A 21,733-nucleotide genomic window follows, 5' to 3' on the forward strand; every position below is an offset into this window, starting at 1 on the left:
ACGGGCGGGCCGGGCCGGGCCGGGCGGTAGCGGGAGGGGCAGGGGCACCTGGCCGCTCGAGCGCGATGCCTCCTGCCTTAAAAGAGGTGTGAGGGCCTCGTGCTTCACACACCGCCTGGAGATGGGACACGAGCCCACGGAGCCCCGGTTCCTTCCCGGCGGGTGGGTTACCTAGTGGCCAGGGGCTGACTCTCTTCCAAGTCAAAGATGGGCTCTTCTCTTTGGCCTGAAGAAAACAAATGGGAGCCTAGCGTTTGGGGGCCTCTGGACTGGTGAAGCCTGAAGAGGAGAAAAGGTGCTGCTGATGGGCCTCCAGAAGACGCTCAAAAACTACACGTCAACTGTGGTCCCAAGGACAGTCATTCTAGCGTTACCACAATGTGGATGTCACAAGACAGCACATGGACAGCTCGTGTAAATTTAGGTCAATCCCAACCAACACGTTGTCTCAACATCTTTGAACCCACCTTTTGGAGTAGACTGTATCTAAGAGTATGTCATTGGCGAAACATACTGAAGAGTAAGGAACACCATCATGAAGGATTAACCAAGCCTGTTTTCCTAAGGTGTGCTCTGTAAATACACTGATCTTTGGCCGTTTCTCTAAATTTCAAGTTAAAACAGTTTCAAACAGTACTTAACATCTCAAAGATTCTGACTAAACTGAAAACAGTACAGATTGTGGTTACATATAGCTCAATGTCTAAGACTTCACTTAGCAGGTTTAAACAAGCCATTTGAACCAATACAGAATTCCATTAGTTTCTGAAATTGTGAGAAGATAAATCTTTAAAAGCCAAATCAGTATTTCAAAGGAAAACAAGAGCTGGAAAAGTTAAAAAAAAAAGGGTGTGTGTGTGTGTGAGAGGGTGGCACAAGCATTTGATTTAGAGAAACAAAGATGAAGAATCTAATTACATGTTACAGAAGACAGGCAAAATCTACTATGAAATCAGCAAAACCATTTATCTCAAGTTTCGTTTTCCTTAGGTATAGAGTTCATACAGTGATAATACAAAGGGAAAACATCTGGATTTTATCCTTGGACTAATTTACAAAGTAAAAAGAGATGCTAGGTTCACATATAAATGTTTGAGATTTTAGTGTTTAAATCATCAGATGTCTTACAGAAATGCATCTAAATAGTCCAGATTCTTTTCTAAATAACTTCTACATGAAAAAAGTCTTCACTGCTTAAATACTTTCTTTACTATAAATTCTAGTAGTGACAGTGTTGTGACTATGGGAGTAAGATTAAAAGATTAAAAAGGCATAAGATAGCTACCTACTCTAGTGAGGTCTGAGAAGGCAATAATTTATAATGAGTTCTCTGAGGTAGTTAATCTCTGCTCCATATACTTGACAATAAAATCTTTGGGTTTAGATGAAAAAGAGGAGAATCTAAACACTCCACAGAAAAGAGTATTGTATTTCTATTACATTAGGTTAATTCTACATTAAACAGTGATGAATTTTCTAGTTATTAATGATGAGAGATGTCACTTCCCCAAGGAAGGTGGGTCCCTGGTGTGCTGGATGGCTAAACAGCTCTGTGTAAAAGGGACATAGAATAGTAGAGGCCCTTTTGGAATGTGTCCCATGGATTCAACTATGGGAGTAGGTAATGTTCAAAATGACACCAAAGGTTTTATAGTCTGATATTAATTTCTGATTATGATCTGTTAGAAATGCAATTGAAAAATCAGATTTTAAATTTCTTTAGCAGTCAAATTAAGCCAGGAAAATGTAATTAGGAATACTGTTCAATAAATATGCTTATTAAATAACTTAGAGATGTCTCTTCCTTGCAAAGGAAAGTCAACTTGCTCTTAAGCTTATTTGCTCAAAGTATGCCTTCCCACAAATTTAAAAGATACCATGTGTTCCATAAGCTATGCTACAGTTAAAAATTTTTTTTTGAAACATTTAGCTTAGAGAAGGTAGATAAACAGAATATGTGTGCTGGCTTTAATGAACAACTAACAGTGCACTCACTGGTGGAACACTTAAAGCTTAGTAAGATGTTTAAAAATACTATAGCAGCTAAGTATTGAAGTCATCAAGACTACTGATGCTGACAAAATATTGTCATCAATATTTTTTCCTACTGATAGAAGGTACTGCTGAAGATAGAAAAAAAAAATAGCTATGCAATCAACGGATGTCAAGTTTCCAATTCACAATATGTATTTTAAATAAACTTGCTTTGACAGATGAAATTGTGACCTAAACATATTGTTTTATCTAGTTTAAGAAATTTGAGATACATTTTTAAAGAAGGGGCAGAGGTGTCTACTTCTTCATATATACAGAAACAGCCATATATATTTCATGAATATAATTAACATTCTTCTTACTTCTGGTATCTATTATAATGAGCTATGAATCCAGTTTTTTAATATACTTCAAAGTCTTTACCATGTAAGAAATTCTGCACTCACATACTCTAATGAAAGCTCAGTATTTTCTGAAAAACCCAATACATTTATTTACAAGTCTTAATAATACAGCAAAATGTAAATGAAAATTGAAAACACTGCTCATTTTTCTAATTTAATTTGACATATAAAATGGAGTTTCCTCAGAAAAAAAGATTTGTATGAAATTTACCTTACCTTATGATTTATGCTCTAAGAGTACATTTTATAAAAATCAGCAAGCAGGCTTCTTTTATGTTTAAATGAACTCAACATGATAAGTATAATGAATAACTTTCTTTTATGTAGTAGCAAAGAGAGTCAATAATCCTTTCAAGAAAGAGACTATTTCATTTCCTCCCAACTTGGATTCACCATAAACTCGATCCACAAATGATATTGGAACCTAGTAAAAAATATATATATACGTTAAGTCAGTCTTCAAAAATACCAGAAAGAAAGCACAGCATGCATACAATACAAGTAATATTTGTCTTATGATAGTAAGTCCTTCAAGTTGGTTCAGAATTACATGATTCTTACAGCAAACTGTACCTCCAAATCTTTAAACATTTCATTACCTAAAAATAAGTCATATGAACCAAATCTACACCCATATGAAAAGCAATGATCCTGAATATTAAGCTGTTGACAAAGTTTTAACCTGTATTTTGAGAAAAAATTATACTCCAAAAGTAAAATGGCCTTTCACTTAATTTTTTCAGTGGTCCATTAAATCTGCCACTATGTTTTAGTGTTAAGTTACAAATCTTAACACTTCCACAGGAGACATATGACATTCTAGTTATTTTCTTGCTATGAGTAAGGCATCAGGGTTAAAGGAGGAGAGCCTTTCCTAAGAGCTCACTAGCTAGCTGTAAATATTACTGACCACTTCCTGTCCCCATAATTCCTGTCCTCTTCATTTACTCATAGAAAATGGCAAATGGATTCATGATTTGAGTGGCTCCTGGCTATGGGAAAAAGAAAAGGAGCAAACACATTCATCCCACAATGCTGAGTGGTCAGAAGAAAGGGCAAGCAAGATGCAGAAGGTACCGGCAACTTTTAGTTCTTTAAAAGGGAATGGTGCCTTCTATTAATGTTTTAAATCTCGGTAGGTCAAATGTACTTAATTTGAAAGTGACTTTTCACCCTTTGGTGCATGGATATTCTAAACAATTAGAAGACTTCATATATTTAATAGTCATGCAAGTTAAACTTTTTACTAGAAGTCTAAACCTGTTTCTTTATGAGGAATACAACATACTATTTACCATCAGTCTGCCTACCTCGCCAATAGTATAATTCAACTGTCTTGCCCGAACAATCATCTCCATCTGGAAGACGTAGCCTTTAGAAACACATTTTTCTATCAATTTCTGTAGAACTTCTTTTCGATATAACCTGTGAGAAATTAAAATATACGTGAACACCTAGATATATACTTGTTTACAGGTATCTTGACTTTTTGAAAGTTCACTGGTTATTTATAAACCTAAAACTTTCATTAATCATTTGTATGTAGAAAAACTGTCACAGCTTATGATTATGATACATTTGTCCTGAACCGGAACAGTCATGAAATATTTAGTAAATAATTTAGAATAATTTTGAAAATGAATTTTTAGTATCTTTTAGGAAATTTTTTTTCTACCATACTACCAGAAATTGTAAAAATACAGTAAAGTGAATCATTTGAAGCAGAACCACCCACTGGTTTTAGCTTTAAATTTTAAAATTTATTTTTAAAGTTGACTGAAGAAAACCGGTTTCAAATATTGTAACAATACAGTTGATAGATGATGATTAATCAACAATATAAAGGAGATGACAAGAGCAAACCCAGTAATTAACAGGTGTTTCCTCAAAAATGTCTGAGCAGTTTCTATTTCCCAGAGATCTACTAAATAAATTAACCTGGGATAAACAAAGTCCCTTTAGGGGACTTAATAACAGGGAGCTCCTGAAGAAAGTGACTGGGTTCACCCACAGGACTTCCCAGCTGCTCTCTCTTTGTAAATCTGATGGGCTATGTTTGGCCTGCAGCCCATCTAAAGTGGGGCGGCACATCTGCCCATGACAGGTGTCTAACTGTGACCCCAAATGGTAACAGCTGTATCCTCCCAGGATTGCCTCAATCCTGCAATGCCTAGGTTCCTATCTTTTTTTTTTTTTTTTTTTTTAAGATTTATTTAATTTACTTATTTGGGGGTTGGGGGGCAGAGACACAGGCAGAGGGAGAAGCAGGCTCCATGCAGGGAGCACGACGCAGGACTCAATCCCAAGACTCCAGGATCACGCCCTGGGCCAAGGGCAGGCGCTAAACCACTGAGCCACCCAGGGATTCCCCTTAGGTTCCTATCTTAACCTAGTCAATTTTAACAAAGGACAAAAGAATTAACATCACTTAATGGAAAAAAGCAAATGCCAAGTAATATAAATTATCAACTAATGCATGAAGTTTGGACAGGCAACATACAGTTTCAGAGATAAATTACCCTCCCCCCAACCTGGAAGGAGGCTTTGTTCCAATTAAACAAGAATTTATTTTTAAAATTAAAAACATATAGAGGAGTATCCGGGTGGCTCAGTGGTTGAGTGTCTGCCTTTGGCTCAGGTCGTGATCCCAGGGTCCTGGGATCGAGTCTCACATTAGGCTCCCCACAGGGAGCCTGCTTCTCCCTCTGCCTACATATTTGCCTTTCTGTGTCTCTCCTGAATAAATAAATAAAATCTTAAAAAACAAAAAACATTTGGAGATCAAGGTAACTGAAAACACCCAAAACATTAACATTTTAAACTCTGTGGACAGTGCTATAAATATTCATAGAAATTGCAGAAAATTGCTGGAAGAGGTGCTGTTCTTTGGAGCATATTACCAGTGATAGCAATGTTCTGAATAAGCAATGGGTAGCCACCTTGGTTCCCTGGGTTCCCCGCTAGGGGCTGAGCACCAATGTGAATGTTAACAAGCATACTAACCTAAGCCCTGTCTTTGATGCTCTTTAGAAAGTACATTTTTCCTTAAGAAGATGCTCAGTCCTCATTAGCAACTTTTAAGGAACTTCAGTGTGCCTTTTTCTGTGTGTTCCAAAACAAAAATAGGGTAGAAATGAAAAGCGTTTCTAAAAATAAGCCATTGTATATGAAGAAATTTAGGCAAGAAGTTGGAAATAATAGAAAATATAAAACCACAAGTTTTTACTGTACCTGAAGCTTCCTGTTAAATCAGATGCTCCTGGTCTGAGCAAAATCTGAGTTAAAAAATTGGCCCCGCGGCTGTTTAAATAAAACAATTAGATTTTCTTTATAAAATAATTTTCGAAACAGAGAGAAACACATCGAAGACCAAAGTGCTAAAACTGCTACACTAATTCATACATGCAACACTATTTCACAAAAATGTCAATTTTATAGAAGACAAAGTTTAGTCAGTAAAAGATCTGATACTCTCGTTTTTGAGAAAATAGGGACTTTTATCCTTTGAATGGACATTTAGAGAGCACCTATAAAACAATCATTCTTTTAAGCTTTAGGTAAGAAAGATAACAGATTTTTAATTCAACTTCCATGTTTGCCAACAGTCCTCATTTAGAATTATGAACATCTCTCAGACAGCAAAAGGGATCAGGGATTTGGAGTCTCCTTTTCAGATTCTAATAAGCACAAAGGATCATGGGTTTCAATCAGGCAACAGGTCAGTCTGCATAAAAATGGCACTTTTTTTAAAAAAAAAAGAAGGTATGTAAGTGGGAAAGGGTTTTGGTTTCTGGCACTCTCTGGAAATTGAACAAAGGTTCATTTCAGTCTACTTGGGCCACTATAACAAAATACTAGAGACTGGGTAGCTAACACAACAGATATTTCTTTCTCCCAGTCCTGAGGGCTAGGAAGTCCAAGATGAAGGTGTAGCCGACCTGGCTTCTGGTGAAAACCCTCTTCCTGGCTTACAGAGGCTGCCTTCCCCGCAATGTGCTCACAGTGGGGAGGAGGGCAACAGAAGCCAACCTCTGGTCTGTTCTTGAAAGGGCAATAATCCCACTATGAGTGCCCCACGGTCACTAAATTTAATTACTTCCCAAAGACCCCACCCTCAAATACCAACACTTTGAAGGTAAAGTATTTTAACACATACATTTTAGCAGACATCCAGTCTATAGCAATGACAGCATATGTACTTCAAACACAACTAAGTATCAATTTCAAGCTATTACTAATAGCTATTATTAACATTTCAAAAAGATCTGAAATACTCTTGGAAAAAGTGACTTTTGTATTACAGGTATTTTAGTGAGCTCTAATTCAGGAAAAAAAAAGTTTTCTGGGGCAGACTGGAAAGAAGAGCTTCTCTCCAAAGCCTAGGTAACTACCAAGGGCCTCCCTAGGAAAGGTTATTTCTATACAGATAACATGGTTAGGGATATAGCTGAGATAATGGCTAACAAAAACATTTTCCCTTTCAAGTTGCTTCCAATAACAATAATTCTAGGATACAGCTTACCCCTCAAAAGGGTTTAGTCAAAGGAAAGTGAGCATATGTGTATATAGGTGTACGTATACATATATATTTGTACCTCTATCAAGCGAATGTATTTTTAAATTGGGGTTTTTAACATTAAAATGCAGCAAGAGTCAAACAGGCTTGGATTCAAATTCTAGTCTATACAAATGAGTTTGTGGGCAAGTGATTACATAATCTTTCTCAGGAGTATATACTCTAAGTCAGAGTAGACATTAACAACTAATGACAAACGCTACTCAATACAACTTAATAATCCAACTAAAAATTGTAAAGGGTCTCTGACTGGGACTCCCTAATTTTAAATAAGAGCTGCAATGACCAAATTCAGAGGGCCTGAGAGATCACTCACTTGTTGGTCTCAACATTGGCTGCACAACAAAATCATAGAGAGAGCCTGTGAAAAATACTGTTTTGCCCCACCCATGGAGATCCATTCACACAGTGTGTGAATGAGAATGGGACAGATCCAGTCTACAGTGTGTGCATGAGAATGGGAAAATGACAAGGAACAGTTGTGTATGACTTTCTCTCTATGTGATTCCAATATTCAGCAGGATTAAAAAGCAGTTTTATCCAACCCCTTCATTTCACTGAAGATTGAGACTCTTACAGGTCTTAAAAGACTTGCCCAAGGTTCCACAGTTAAAACAGTCAGAACTGAGATTAACAGGATCTTCAATAAGAATGAAAAGAGTAATAAAAAGCACTAATACTAGTAAGAATACATATAAAGGTATGCTGTCATATATTAAGTAGTAAGCGACATAGATCCCTTATAGGCTAAAATAGATCTCATCTTCTCAACAACTACAAAAAGGTGCTATAGGTTAAATATGGTCAGAAATTCTTTGTGGGTCTTTTGATTCTCCTTTTCCCATCCCTTCATTATGGGCTTGCCTTGGCCAAAACAATAATGCTGTTAGCCCTGGGGCCTAAGACTCAAGAGGTCTTGCTGCTGCAGCCTTGGTACTCTTAGATGCTGCCCTTAGGATGCCATGTAAAGAAGCTGGTCTAGCTTTCCAGAAGGTGCAAGAGAACTGAGATGCCCCAGACAACAACCAGCTCCAACTACTAGATATGTGAATGAGGACATTTTGAATCTTCCAGCTCAGCTGACCCTCCAGCTGAAGAAGCTGCATGGATGAGCCCAGGTGAAACCCGCAGAGCCACCAGCCAAGCCACAGACTTGAGAGAAATAATACTTGTTTTAAGTCACTAAACTTTAACATAATTTGTTATATAATAATAGAAACTGAAACTGTTTTCTGTTTCCATTTTCATTTTATGTTGAGGGAAGTAAAGCCAGAAAAGGTACAATATATTATGCTAGGTGACACAGGAATTAAATGACAGTCAGGATTTTAATCCAGGTCTAACCTCGAAGCCTCCCTACTTTATGCTGCTTAGTGAAAGTTGAAATCATAAAGTGTCTCATTCATTTATAATGATTATATACACACACACACACGTGTGCACATAAATATAAAAAGACCACTTATTTAGTCCGAAAATACAAATAGGTTCACTTAAAGCTGAAGGTCCAGTAAAATTAATTTTGTTTAATTAGTCCATTTCTAACAAAGGTTCAAAGATTTATGCTGATTTTTCCTTGGTGAAAAATATCCAAAATAAAATACTTGAATCATGGGAAAAATTGTACATAAGGAGCTATCTGGGAGTCCATATTGGAAGTTTACTATCTGATCCCAGAAATCCCAAGGGAGCATGGTAATGTAATTCAAATGCCCGTCAAAAACAAATTTCCAATAGTTACACTAAAAACTATAGAAACCGCAGCATGTGTATATACCTGATTATTTTTCTTTTCAAATCCCAGCCGTATACACCTCCATTTCCTTTGTAGCGAGTTCCAGAGACAATGTCAAAATTACCCTCCTTCTGCTTCCTGTTGAAAAAAAATAAATTAGCTGTCAATTAGAAAAAGCTATTGACCTTTCAATAGTTATTTTCTTGAGCTACACAAGAAGAACTTTTAAGATTCGCCAAGAAAAACAATGTCAAGAAAACAGATGAACTATATCACCGAGAAATCTTTCAAAGTAAGATTTTCAAACCTGTTTTCCTTTATTAATTCCTAAAACTAAAAAATAGTTGTATTTGCTGATTGCACCATGTGAAACCATCCTAAAACGTAATCCCCCTCCATTCTGTTCTTGGCCCCATTAAACAGTGCTAAAACAGCCTGGTAACTCGCCATACCTTTCCCCTTCCAGAGAAATGAAGACACATATAAACCCCAGGGATTCTGGATGTTTAACAAAACTGGAACCCCAAAAGGTACATTCTGCCCTTTGTCAGTTAACAATATACATAATGGAATCATGGATATCCTATAGGTCCACAAAGACATTCTTTCTAATAGCTGCAAAAATAGCCCAGAGAACACTGGACCCATATACTTGTATGGTTGTTTTCATGGTGGGTCTTCTCACCCCCCAACACCACAACCACAATGAATAGCGTGTGGCAACATTCTTACAAATATTTATCCTCGTGCTTATACAACCCAAAGTGGAAACAAATGTTCCAAGTATTTTGAATAGTTATCACCAGAAATTACTTTCCAAAAAGGTTGTAGCAACTCATGCTTCCTCCAGCAATAGTTGTGTGTGTCCATTTCCTGCCATTTTATCTGTGCTAGATGCGCTGCTCTTTAAGTTTGTAATTGTGATAAACTAACAGGTAATAAAATACAGCCACAGTTATCTCGCTTCGTGTTTCCCTGACAACATCCCAGGGTGTCTTCCCTCAGGTTTATTAGCCATTGGTCTTTCTTCTACATATGGCCTCTTTGTATCTTCCACACATTTTCTATTCCCCTGGTTCCATTTCCTTTTCAGGTCAAAGGGGCTCTTGGGAATTTAGATTATACAGGCAGAGAAGATGTCTCTGAGGTGACTTTATGCAGAGATCAAAGGATGAGAAGTAGCTGGCTATTAAGGAGCAGGGTAAGGGCATTTTATTTATTTATTACTTTTAAAATATTTATTTATTTGTTCATGATAGACATAGAGGCGCAGAGAGAGAGAGAGAGAGAGAGAGGCAGAGACAGGCAGAGGGAGAAGCAGGCTTCACGCTAGGAGCCTGACGCGGGACTCAATCCCGGGAGCCCAGGATCATGCCCTGGGCCAAAGGCAGGCGCTAAAACCTCTAAGCCACCCAGGGATCCCAGGGTAAGAGCATTTTAAGGCAAAAAAACATAGCACCCTATGTGACACAGCAATGGAAGGAGTATGCCTGAAGCAGCGAGTGGAGGGGAAGAGCACAATGATGAGCTCAGAAAGGGAGGCAAGGGCCAGATTACATAGCGGTTTAATGGGCAAGGAAAAGAATGAGTTTCTTCCCATCTGTTAATGAGATCTTGCTGAAGTAATTGAAATAGGAGAGTAACATTACCTAATTGTTTTAGTATATTTAGTTCAATATAGAACAATTTCTAAATTCTTATTCTGAGAGGTTTCAAATTGTCTTGGATTTTCTAATACAACTATATTGCTTGCAAAATACAATTTTGTAGGCTTTATTAAGGTTTACACTAAATTCTTGTTCTCACATCACTTAAAATGTCTACATAATATATAATGACAGCTGGTATGTCTACCTTGATGCGTTTATTAACGATTCAACATTTCACCATTTAGTAAGATGGCTGTTAGGACTGGGCTGTCTTTATCAAATTTAGGTGGTTTCCTTTTATTTCTATTTTCAAGGTCTTATTAGAAGTGGCAAGTACAGTTATTGAATTACCTTTTAATATCTATAGACTTAACCATACTGCTTTGTTAATGTGACAAATAAGTTATATGGATGAATTCTTAATGATGAACCATTCTGGCATTCCTGGAATAAACCCTAATTGTTCATGGTGTTTTACCCTTATGATACAGGGCTAAATTTCCCTCAATAGGGAAGTGACCTGCCATCTTTTCCTGTAGTCTGGGAGAATTTAGATTAGATAATAAAGGAATTATCTGTTGACTATCCCGAAAATATTTCATTTAGTCACATATCTCTAGTTATGAGCCTCAGATCTACATGTTGGTTTCATTTCCGACAGCAAACTTAAAATAGCATGTGCATTTTTAATTAGTAAAAGATGAAAATAAGTCCAAAATTAACATAAATGATTTGAATTATAATTCTTTCAAATATTAAAAATACCTACCTAATGAATTCAGGAATAAATTTTGGCTGAAATTTAGAAAAAATAAACATTAGATGAGTAAAGCAGGCTTAGACTATCATGAATAACTAATAAAGAAAGATACCACTTACATGATGGGAGAGATCAGCATCCATAATAATTATGTAGTTTCCTGTGGCATGTTTCATTCCGTGAATATACGCAGTTCCTAAAAATGAATCCATTAAAGAAAACTGCCAGAAATGCTTAAATATATACCTGAACAGGGAAGAAATTAAGCATCTGAAAAGCATCATTAGTTCCTTAAAGGCGATACTAAACTATAATTAAATCTTTATTTATTCTCTATTAAATACACTTCTCTGTTCCATTCTTTCATCTCCAACCTCACCTTAGTCCCAAGCACCACCTTCTGATGCTTGGATCCCCAGCTAACAATTATTTCCCTGCTTCTGCTTTTCCCATCACTCCTGGCCGATTTCCACAAAAGCTACCCACTGAGTGTCATCTACACTGTAAGCCTAGTACACTAGAGCCCTGGCCTGGTATTTGGGGTCAAAGGCGCAGCCTGCAATTACTTAGCCACCTCCTTGCCTAAAAGTTCCCCAGGGACCTGGCAGATAAGGATAAGTGGGGATTTGGGACTTCCCGCATTCTCTAGTTCCAAACCACCACAGTATCTTATAACAAGGCTGAACTCTTCTAATTTCTTTTGGTAAAAAGTGAGGATCACAGCTTTTTGGATTTCCACTGACTGGTCAGGAATTCTTGGTTGCTTTCATGGCAGGTCCCAGATAATTTCAATCTCAAAGAACCTCTGGGTTCAGATATTCAGAACACTAGATGATACATGAGAACTGATGGTCTTCAAGACAGCAAATGCTCAATTTTTAAGAACTGTGCTTCCAATTTTTCAGTGAAATTATACCACTTCTCAACATAAGCAACTGTAACCAACAACAGAAATCAAGGCACTGAGATATTCATCTCAGAATGACTTAGTTCATCTGAGACTTTCTATAACCCTGTTTAAAAACTAGAAAAGTTTTTAAAAATAAATAACTTTTTGCAACTTATATAGAAATTTTCAAAGATTATTGGCTAAAGTGGTGTGCTGGTCCAAAACATTTGATACCTTCTCTGGCCCTTCCCTAATCTGCTCTACATTGATGGAAATACAGTTCCCAGGTGGTCTCTTCAATTGGCTCAACTGGATAGTTTTGGAAGGCAGGAGGGGATAGTTTCTAGGAGAGAGAAAAGGAAAAGTCTAAATGAGCCCCCATGCTCCTTACCCTGCCTCCCACCCAGCAATGACTGAATATCCTCCATGGCTCTAGCTCCTGTCAGGGACCCCCACTTCATCATTGTACCCCCTTCTAAACAGCCTAGGTTCCTGGGCTCCAAAAGCACCATCTCTTCCAACTGTTGCTCCATTCTTAGGATGGAAGCAACCTCTGGCTATTACTAGTGAGTAGCCTCACTGTTCCATTTGGCTTCTCAGCATTCCTTCACCTATGTAACCAGATTCTTCGTATTAAATTCCCTGTACTGAAAGACTGACAGTGGTTTCCGTTTTCCCAAGTGGACCTTGATTGATACAGGCAACTCCAGTGAAACTATTTAGATGTCATTAAGATCATTAAAAACCATCACAGGAGGTCACTGTATTTTGGCCTTGTTCCAAATTAGGAAAATACACACTGGAAAATCTTACCAAGGCAAGGAGCAGGTATGAGGGGTAAGAGGTTCTACTTACCTAGGCCTAACTTTTTCTCCCGTGGTCTCAGAAGCTGCAAGAATAAGAAATGGCATTTTAACACAAATACTAAAACAAACAAAAAAACCCCAAGAAAACAAAACAAAAAAAAACTTTATTATAGGTGTTTATTCCTTTAAATTAAAATATAGGTGCATTTATTAGACCTTACAGCCAAGTATGCTTAACATTTTTTGCCAAAGCAAAAAAAATGTTTAGTAACAAATCAAATAGTTTAACAGCTTGGAAAAACAACATTCTTTCACTTTAATCCTGCAGGTCATATTCTGAACATTTTTTCTGGAGCTATCCACCAGAAAATAGTATATAAACAATGTTATGTCTATTACTTGATTTATCATTTTGAACAATATCTGTTGATTCTTTCCCCCAAGAAAACCAAGGATTTAACTCATTTTTTTTTTTTTTTTTTAAGATTTACTTATTCATGAGAGAGGCAGAAGGAGAAGCAGGCTTCATGCAGGGAGCCTGATGTGGGACTCATCCTGGAACCCCGGGATCACGCCCCAAGCCAAAGGCTGACACTCAACCACTGAGCCACCCAGGCATCCCGTTAACTCATTTATCCTGTAACTTCTTGGAGTACTTGATAGCCACGTTTGTTTTCTCAATTCCTGTTGTGATTTTATTTATTTATGTTGATTTCTTTTTTCTTTGGCTTAAGGTTACAAGGCAGACAATATATGGTCATTATTTAATGGTAGTCAGGTTGGTTCCAAGTATTTGCTATTACAAATATTGCTATAGGGCAGCCCGGGTGGCTCAGCGGTTTAGCACCGCCTTCAGCCCAGGGCCTGATCCTGGAGACCCGGGATTGAGTCCCACGTTGGGCTTCCTGCACGGAGCCTGCTTCTCCCTCTGCCTTTGTCTCTGCCCCTCTCTCTCTCTGTGTGTGTCTCTCATGAATAAATAAATAAATTAAAAAAAAAAACAAATATTGCTATAATAAAGATACTTGTACATATATCCTTTTGCAGAAATCCTGTTATTTCTGTAATTGGCATGATAAAAGTGGAATCACTGGATGCAAGAGTATGCACACTTATTTCTTTGAATTCCTATTATGATTTTAAATGCTGCCATCACTGCATCAACTTATCCTGACTTTATGCTTGGAGACCTCATTACATTCTCTACTGGCCCAATGACATGACTTTAAGAATTATATGCCCAACAAGAAAACTAAAATTTTTCTTTTCTTACTGTTTGTCAATCACTTAGTCTATTATTATTATTATTATTATTATTATTTTGCTTCATATATAAATCTTGACTTACTTGCTTAGCTTTTTTCTTTTGTCTGGAAATTTATGAAAAAGTAGAATGCCAAGATTTTGACTCTAAGTTTCTGAGGTACGGGGCTCAAACAAACTCACTCCCGAGCCTATCTTGTCCCCTTCTGCGTATGCCAGGGTATAAGAGGGCTACCTCAGACTGCAAATCTCTAAACAAAGTATTTTCTGTTCAATTCAACCAGTTAATTTCTTTTTTTTAACTTCATGCAAACTGCTGTAGGTCTTGGGGAGGAACGCAGATAAAATACACTCCTGCTCAATTAGCTCTTATATAGAAAACTAGACATTCAGTGAACAAAATCAAAAAAGTTATGTTAGGTTTTGATTTTTTTTTTTTTAGGTTTTGATTTTGATTGATAGTTACTGACAAAATATTGACCTGGTGTCTGCCTTGAGAAAAACAAATCCATTAAAGTTTACCTTAGATTTTCTATAATACTTTTCTTAGATTTTTCCTACTGGAAAATTTTTTTCTCAAGTTTTTATAAAATATAAATCATGTTGTATATGATAGAGTATTATGGAAGAGTTAAAAGAGTGAGATAATTTAGTGATAAAAAATCTCTCAGCTACAATTAAAAATCAACAGAATGATAGAGGCAGATTGCATTTATGTTTAAAAACAAAAAACACTACATTGCCTAGTTCTACAAATGTAGACACACAAACATATATGCACAAAGGTTTGAGGCAACCCACACCAACTTGCTGACTGGGGTCTCCCCTGGAGAAGGGACTAGGAGGTGGATCACAAAAATGCTCATCAAAGGCAACTTCAGTTCTATCAGTAACTTTTTCATTTTATAACAAGAATGTAGTTTTCCATTTATTATGCAATAAAAAGTTCCCATTGTTTCACTGCTTTACTTTCCAATCCTTAATTTCATCCCCTCCCTTTTCCACCCCTTCAGGTTAATGAGGATGGCATAAAGTAGTGAAATGCACCATAAGGAGAACCATTGTGAGCTCACAGAAAGTATGCACAGACATACTTTGAAGAATGCTTACCACAACTGCTTATGAGATACTTCATGTGATGCTATAATTTGTTTAACAAAAAAATTATTTTGTATAAAATTCTTGTCATAAAAAATCTTGATGACACTTTAGAAAACCTAGGATCACACGGTATTTGAGTGGACCACACTCTCAAATTCAAAAAGTTGAAATAAAGAAGAATGAAAAGAAAAACAAATCTTCAGCTAAGAAAGGCTGTTTTTGTACACTAAGGTACTGATCTTCCTGTTAGTTAATATTTTGGTACTTAGGGATAAACAACAGAAATCAATCTTTCAATCCCACAGTTGTATTAGACATTTTAAAATTAATGAACATATATTACATTTTGTTAAAATAACAATTTGTAAAAATACTAAACTATGAAATAACATAGGTGACTTAAATTAATCTCAAGTTGGAGGCTGAAACAGATGACCTAAATCAAATGTAACAGATGCGTTCAACAAGGAAAGGCTGAAGCCTAATCTCAGACCCTCCTGCCCAGTAACCCTGGTTAACAATACAGGATATGTACCTTCAATTTTTCTAGGGTCCCATCTTCACTGTTAGCTGTGTAACCTTGGAAAGTGACAAACTCTCATCTCAGTTTAGGTTAAAGGGAAAAAACAACTTTGTTTTCTGAAATATTCATTTTAACCAGTTTGAAAGACTAGCAAACAAAGCATCCATGCTGAATATTTTGATATTCTAAGAAATCTTCAATAATTTTTCTCCATCTCCTCTCCCAACTAAACACACACATCACCTAAAAGCAAGTAAGCACCATCCACAGCATGGCTTGATATTGTTGGGGGGAATAATTTTCTAGTTTAAATGATTCAAAGGTCAGTAATAAAATAATGAAGGAACGGGATTTCCCTGGTAATACAGGAAAATCCTAATCCTGATACAATTTTTTTCATTATTTTGAATTTTATGGGGTTGATGGGAAAAATGGAACTTTTTGAGGGCCACATTGTTTTAGAAATTAAAAAGCTCAATTTAGTAGACATACCCTAAGATCAACCAATCAATTACAACTCAAGGCTGAATGAAGTTCTCTGACAAAAGTATTCAAAATACTGTCAGGTTGCTGCTCCCAGATTAAGTAACAACATATAACTCAGAGTATTCTATATAATAACAAATGTGATTTAGTGCATTGGTTCACAGTCTCTAAAGAAAAACTGGGGAACTGTTAACCAAAAATATGAACCTGTTACTACTAGAAGGCTGAAAATCTGTCAATTTTTAATCTCCTCCTGTACATCAGGAGATATTCAGACGATTGGAGGTGTGATAGATCTTTGAGTTACCCATGTGTGATATGGAAAGAATAACTAGCATAGAAGAGATTTACCACGTGTATAAGAGTCAACCTCTTTCCTTTAAACTGTTCCTACTGACCACGACCTCATCTAACTGAACAAAAATTATTTCACTGTCAGGATTAAGTAAGAATATGTGTACCCAGTGAAAGCTTTTTATAATGCTTAATTGCCTTTTCTTAAAATGCAAATATCAATAAAGGTTCTCCAAGAGATTTTTGTTTATGTCTATACTGATGGTTCTCTTTTGGGAGGAAGGGACAATTTTGCCCAAAAGGGGTCATTTGATGCTACTCAAGAGACATTTTGGTTGCCACCTTGGGGAGAAGGGCTGCTAATGGCATCTAGTGGGTAGAGTCCAGGGATGATTTAAATGTTCAATTACAGGGATGCCTGGGTGGCTCAGTGGTTAAATGTCTGCCTTCAGCTCGGGGTGTGATCCTGGGGTCCTGATTGAGTCCCACAGCAGGCTCCTCACAGGGAGCCTACTTCTCCCTCTGCCTGTGTCTCTGCCTTTCTCTCTTTCTCTCATGAATCTCTTTTGAAAAAATAATAAAAAATAAATAAATGTCCTATTACAGCCCTACCCCCCATCTAAGGCAAAGAATTAGGTCCCAAATGTCAATAGTGCCAAGACTGAAAAACTCTAGTCTGTATGTAAAATACCCAATGCCTAGAATGTGTTTTCTAATTAAATCTGAACTTAATTGAATGCTTTTGGCCCAAGAATTATCTAAAGCTGAGCTCACAAGTATATTCAAACACTTATAAATACAAACCATTATAAAAATAAACCAGTGATCAAAAACAAAAATTATAAAGCCATTATAAAATGAATTCTACATCTAAGTTACTCCAGTAGAAAAACAACATCCTTTAAAGTACTGTGGGAAAATCTAAAATTTAAGACTTAGAAAGTCAATCCACTCTGGTAAAACTGTTCTACAGATAAAAAGAAAGATGGCAAGTGCTCTGAAAAATAGAAATGCCAAATTCCACATGAAAACAATCACCCTTCCCAGCTAACAAGGTTTTATAGTTCCAAAAAAGGGAGCCAGAAAGATCAAGACATGCATTACTAATTGCAATCTAGTTCAGTAACATTCCTTATCAATTCAGTATCATGCTTTAATTTTACCCTTCAAGGAAACTTATCTGCAGAGTAAGTTATAAAAACAGCTTATTTAAAGGTTGACTTGGGGCACCTGGGTGGCTCAGCGGTTGAATGTCTGCCTTTGGCTCAGGGTGTGATCCCACAGTACCGGGCTCGAGTCCCACATCCGGCTTCCTGCATGGAGCCTGCTTCTCCCTCTGCCTATGTCTCTGCCTCTCTCTCTGTGTGTCTTTCATGAATAAATAAATAAAATCTTTAAAAACAAAAAAACAAAGGTTGACTACTTTGCTGTAAAATTACTACTGACCCAACAACCAAAGGCATATAAAACTTTAATAAGCACAATGAAAATGCATCTGAATTCCAAGTGTATAAAATGCTTTCTATTGTTCCAGTTTCCAAAAAAAATAGATTGAATTTAAGCATTGTCATTTCTCGTCTTTCCCCTAGACAAACACAAGTGATATAAAAAAAATGTTCACGACTTACAATTTTGTCTGACCCATAGATCTTCTCCAGCTGTTCAGCAACGTCCCTTGTTCCATCTGGGCTTCCATCATCTATGATTATAATTTCATAATTGATTCCACTAAAATTAAAAAAAGTGAAAGTTTGTATTGTTTGGAGACAACATTTCAAATTAAAAAATATTTTTAAATTACTAATTCTTTATTCTTACGAGCATAAGGGGAATTTGTCAGAGTAATCACTAAGGAAAACTTCAATTACCAAATGAAATAAATGTCAAGCATTTAGTATTTCACCTCCAAACTCAGCATGTTGCTGAAAAATGCTATGATGAAGTCCTGAGATATTAAAAAAATTCTCAGAAAATATACTCTTTAGTTTAAAAAATCAGAGCAATTATATATATGATATCACAAAGTTTTACTTACAGACTTTAGAAATAGAATTGTATAACCTTAATATCAAATCTTAGTTATAAAAAATATTTCATGGATCCCTGGGTGGCGCAGCGGTTTGGCGCCTGCCTTTGGCCCAGGGCGCGATCCTGGAGACCCGGGATCGAATCCCACATCGGGCTCCGGGTGCATGGAGCCTGCTTCTCCCTCTGCCTATGTCTCTGCCTCTCTCTCTCTCTCTCTCTCTCTGTGACTATCATAAATAAATAAATAAAAATTAAAAAAAATATTTCAAAAGTACATTTAAAAGATATCTCAGGTTGATTGAGCTGAGTGAATATTCTCTTAAACTTAATCCCAAATAGATTTAAATAACATAATGAGGAACAATTATTTCATTTCACCCATTAAAAAAAAAAAAACCCTCTTTAAAATGGTGACACAGGGATGTCTGGGTGGCTCAGCAGTCCAGCATCTGTCTTTGGCTCAGGTCGTAATCCCAGGGTCTTAGGACAGAGTCCTGCATCGGGCTCCTTGCATGGAGCCTGCTTCCCCCTCTGCCCGTGTCTCTGCCTCTCTCTGTCTTTCATGAATAAATAAATAAAATCTTAAAAAAATAAAATGGTGTCAATCTTTTACACCATTATTTCAAATAGCTGTACCCGTTATCTCACACTATTAAATACAAAAACACAGAATTACATAAGATTTCAATGTGCTTCAAAATAAACATCTCTCTCCGGGCTTTCCATTCTCTTTATGTTATAGTTTCTATTCTAAAAACAAGCCAACACAATACTTGGTTGTACATGTGATCACTATTTTTTCCCCTACCCTGTTTTAGAAGATTTTTTTTTTTATTACTTTATTGGGAAACTTATGGGGAAACTATAGGAAGCGCAGCAAAACCCCTCCAACACTGTTTCCTCTTGGTCCATACTAAGAACATGTAAGAAAACTGATCAGAAAACACATTCCACAGTTAAATGCTTTAAAAAAGTCAGCCCTAACAAACTAGGAAGAAAGCTAAACTCAAACCCAGCCTATGGGTTAAGAGTAAATACCAGGACTTCAGTTGCTCGAGGGGCTTTTGGGCAATTGCTTTACAAGCAGAAATATGTAAGATGTTGACTCTAGTTGGTAAGTTGAAAGAGCCAAATTTCATAAATAAATGAAGTCATTTGTTAGCAAATTATACTTTCTCTCACTTCACGGTGCCCAGACCACCTGAGGGTAAGGTAGTTAAAGGAATTTGACTTCATCTGAAATGAAAATCGTTTCCTTCATTAAACATCTCTGATTAAGGCAAGAAATATGTGAGACTCAGAAGACACACTGAACAAGATTGACGATATGACGATTTCTCTGTGGAAAGTGCTTATAGAAACCAAAATAAAAAGATAATTAAAAAGAGGAGAAAAGGTATGAATTAAAAAAAAAAAAAACAAACTATGAGGAGCCAGGCACATTGAGATAATTATGCCAATGAAATAATTATAGTAAAAACAGCAATGTTTGGAGAGTAGCATTTCCAAAAACGTTAAGTTTACTAAAGCTCGGGTTGACTGGTTGGTGGGGAAACAGGCACTCTTCCAATGACAGTCCTAAGTCGGCACAACCTTTTTTTGGAGGGGGGGGGTGAGCAATTGTATAATAACTGTCAATTTTTTTTAAAGATTTTACTTATTTATTCATGAGACACACAGAGAAGGGTGGGGGGCAGAGACGCAGGCAGAGGGAGAAGCAGACTCCATGCGGGGAGCCCGGTGTGGGACTCCATCCCGGGTCTCCAGGATCACGCCCTGGGCGGAAGGCAGGTGCTAGACCGCTGAGCCACCCAGGGACCCCAACAACTGTCAATTTTAAGCACATCTGTTGACCCAGCAGTTCTATCCTGAAGACTTTATCCCCAGTACACTAGTAAAAGTATGGGTGTTATTTGTTGCAACATTCTTCTAATAAATAAGCCCCCACTATGTGTTGAGCCCTTATCTAAATGCTGGAAAATACCGTGTGAACAAAGCCCCTGTTTTCATTTGTAAAGCAAACGTCAACAAGGGGAAAACAAAAAAGTCCTAGAAATAATCCGCGTCCAGGGATGACCCGGTTACATTACAACACAGTCATGTGGAATATGGTCTCATTTTCAAAAGTTAATTTCCTAAGTTGGTCCGTGTTGATAATGGAAAGGCCTTCAGAGATCCATCCGTCCCACCCATGATCCCGCTGGTGCAACCCTAAAACAAGTTACTTCTCTACCGATACCAGGATTTTTCTGAAAAAAATAAAAAAATAAAATAAATAAATAAATAAATTAAAAAAATTTTTTTTTCAAATATATCGTATAACGCTTTCAAATTCAAACTCTAAAAGGTCCAGTTTCTAACGACCGTTATCAGACATCCACGAGTGACCAACGAAGTTGCCCAGCAGCAGCAGCAGCAGCTCCCTAACCCACAGAGATCAAACCTCATGCTTACATAAGCACTCGGCACGGGGGCGGGAGTGAGCGTGCTCAGACTCCCGGCTCCTGCCGCATCCTGACCACCTAGAAGTAAAAGAGGGAGGTCAAGCTTTCAATCTCGCTGCAAACCAAAGGATGCCCAACCCGACCAAAAAAAAAAAAAAAAAAGGAAAACAAGGGAAAGCACACGGGGGAAGGGGGAGGGGGACGGGAGTGTACAATAAACGGGGCGTCTCACAACACCCAAGGGCAGGCATGAGACCCCGACACAACCCCAGAAGCATCCGCGTCTGCTCGCCCCAAGGGTGGCCTCCTCTCCAGGGCTTCCCTCGAGAGCCGAAGGCAGGCCGCGCAGAGCCGCCTCGCGCAGCCAACCGCCGACACCCGGGCCGGCGAAGCCAGCTCATCTCACTCCTCGGGGAGGGAGGCGGGCACGCTACCTCTCGGAGAAGCTTTTCACCAGCAGCCACACGATGAGCGGTAGGTTCTCGCGCTCGTTGTAGGTAGGCAACAGCACCGAATACTTGTCCTGTCGCGGGGCGCGCCCCTCCGGCTCCCGCCGAGACCTACGAGGGCTACCGCTCGCTTCCTCGGAGGCCATCGCGGAACTGCGCGAGTCGCCGGAAGCGGAATGACGTCAACGCGGCGCGGGAAGGGGACGGGTCGGACCGTACCAAATCCGGAAAGGGGGGGGGAACGGGCTATGTGCGTGTCTAGGGGGAAGGGTTCTAGCTCTCCGAAAGCTCTCTTCGTGATTCCATTGGAAATATTCAGGAACTGCGAAAC

At 37.8% G+C, this 21,733-nt stretch overlaps 1 protein-coding gene and 1 long non-coding RNA gene across 7 annotated transcripts; one reads left to right on the top strand and one right to left on the bottom strand.

Moving 5' to 3' along the window:
- Positions 1-25: 25 nt before the first annotated feature.
- Positions 26-8,546, top strand: LOC112674123 (uncharacterized). 2 transcript variants are annotated; one of them, XR_003145236.3, is made up of 3 exons: positions 26-566; positions 3,354-3,472; positions 8,050-8,546. It is a non-coding gene; the product is annotated as an uncharacterized LOC112674123 (long non-coding RNA). The 2 variants fall into 2 exon arrangements; XR_007405677.1 differs by lacking the exon at positions 8,050-8,546 and having other exon boundaries at positions 3,354-3,827.
- DPM1 (dolichyl-phosphate mannosyltransferase subunit 1, catalytic) lies at positions 2,165-21,583 on the bottom strand. 5 transcript variants are annotated; one of them, XM_025470415.3, is made up of 9 exons: positions 21,388-21,578; positions 18,110-18,209; positions 12,864-12,897; positions 11,239-11,315; positions 11,129-11,154; positions 8,753-8,848; positions 5,631-5,699; positions 3,710-3,824; positions 2,165-2,823 (listed from the first exon to the last, which is right to left on the bottom strand). In XM_025470415.3, exons 1-9 carry the CDS (start codon positions 21,546-21,548, stop codon positions 2,719-2,721), a joined length of 783 nt encoding a protein of 260 aa, XP_025326200.1. In that variant the 5' UTR covers positions 21,549-21,578; the 3' UTR covers positions 2,165-2,718. The 5 variants fall into 5 exon arrangements, with proteins under 5 accessions (XP_025326200.1, XP_048956593.1, XP_048956594.1 ...); XM_049100636.1 differs by lacking the exon at positions 2,165-2,823 and adding an exon at positions 5,403-5,501 and having other exon boundaries at positions 21,388-21,580; XM_049100637.1 differs by lacking the exons at positions 2,165-2,823; positions 3,710-3,824; positions 11,129-11,154 and having other exon boundaries at positions 21,388-21,580.
- Positions 21,584-21,733: the final 150 nt, after the last annotated feature.

The sequence above is a fragment of the Canis lupus genome, chromosome 24 (genome assembly GCF_003254725.2).
Source record: "Canis lupus dingo isolate Sandy chromosome 24, ASM325472v2, whole genome shotgun sequence".
NCBI classification, from domain to species: domain Eukaryota; kingdom Metazoa; phylum Chordata; class Mammalia; order Carnivora; family Canidae; genus Canis; species Canis lupus.

Excerpts from the sequence above, each read along its gene's own strand:
- DPM1 (XM_025470415.3), bottom strand. The coding sequence starts at position 21,548 with ATGGCCTCCGAGGAAGCGAGCGGTAGCCCTCGTAGGTCTCGGCGGGAG. Across the intron at positions 11,316-12,863 it reads GGAGAAAAAGTTAGGCCTAG|GAACTGCGTATATTCACGGA; the intron begins GTAAGTAGAACC and ends ATTCATTTTTAG. Across the intron at positions 11,155-11,238 it reads ATGCTGATCTCTCCCATCAT|CCAAAATTTATTCCTGAATT; the intron begins GTAAGTGGTATC and ends TCTAAATTTCAG.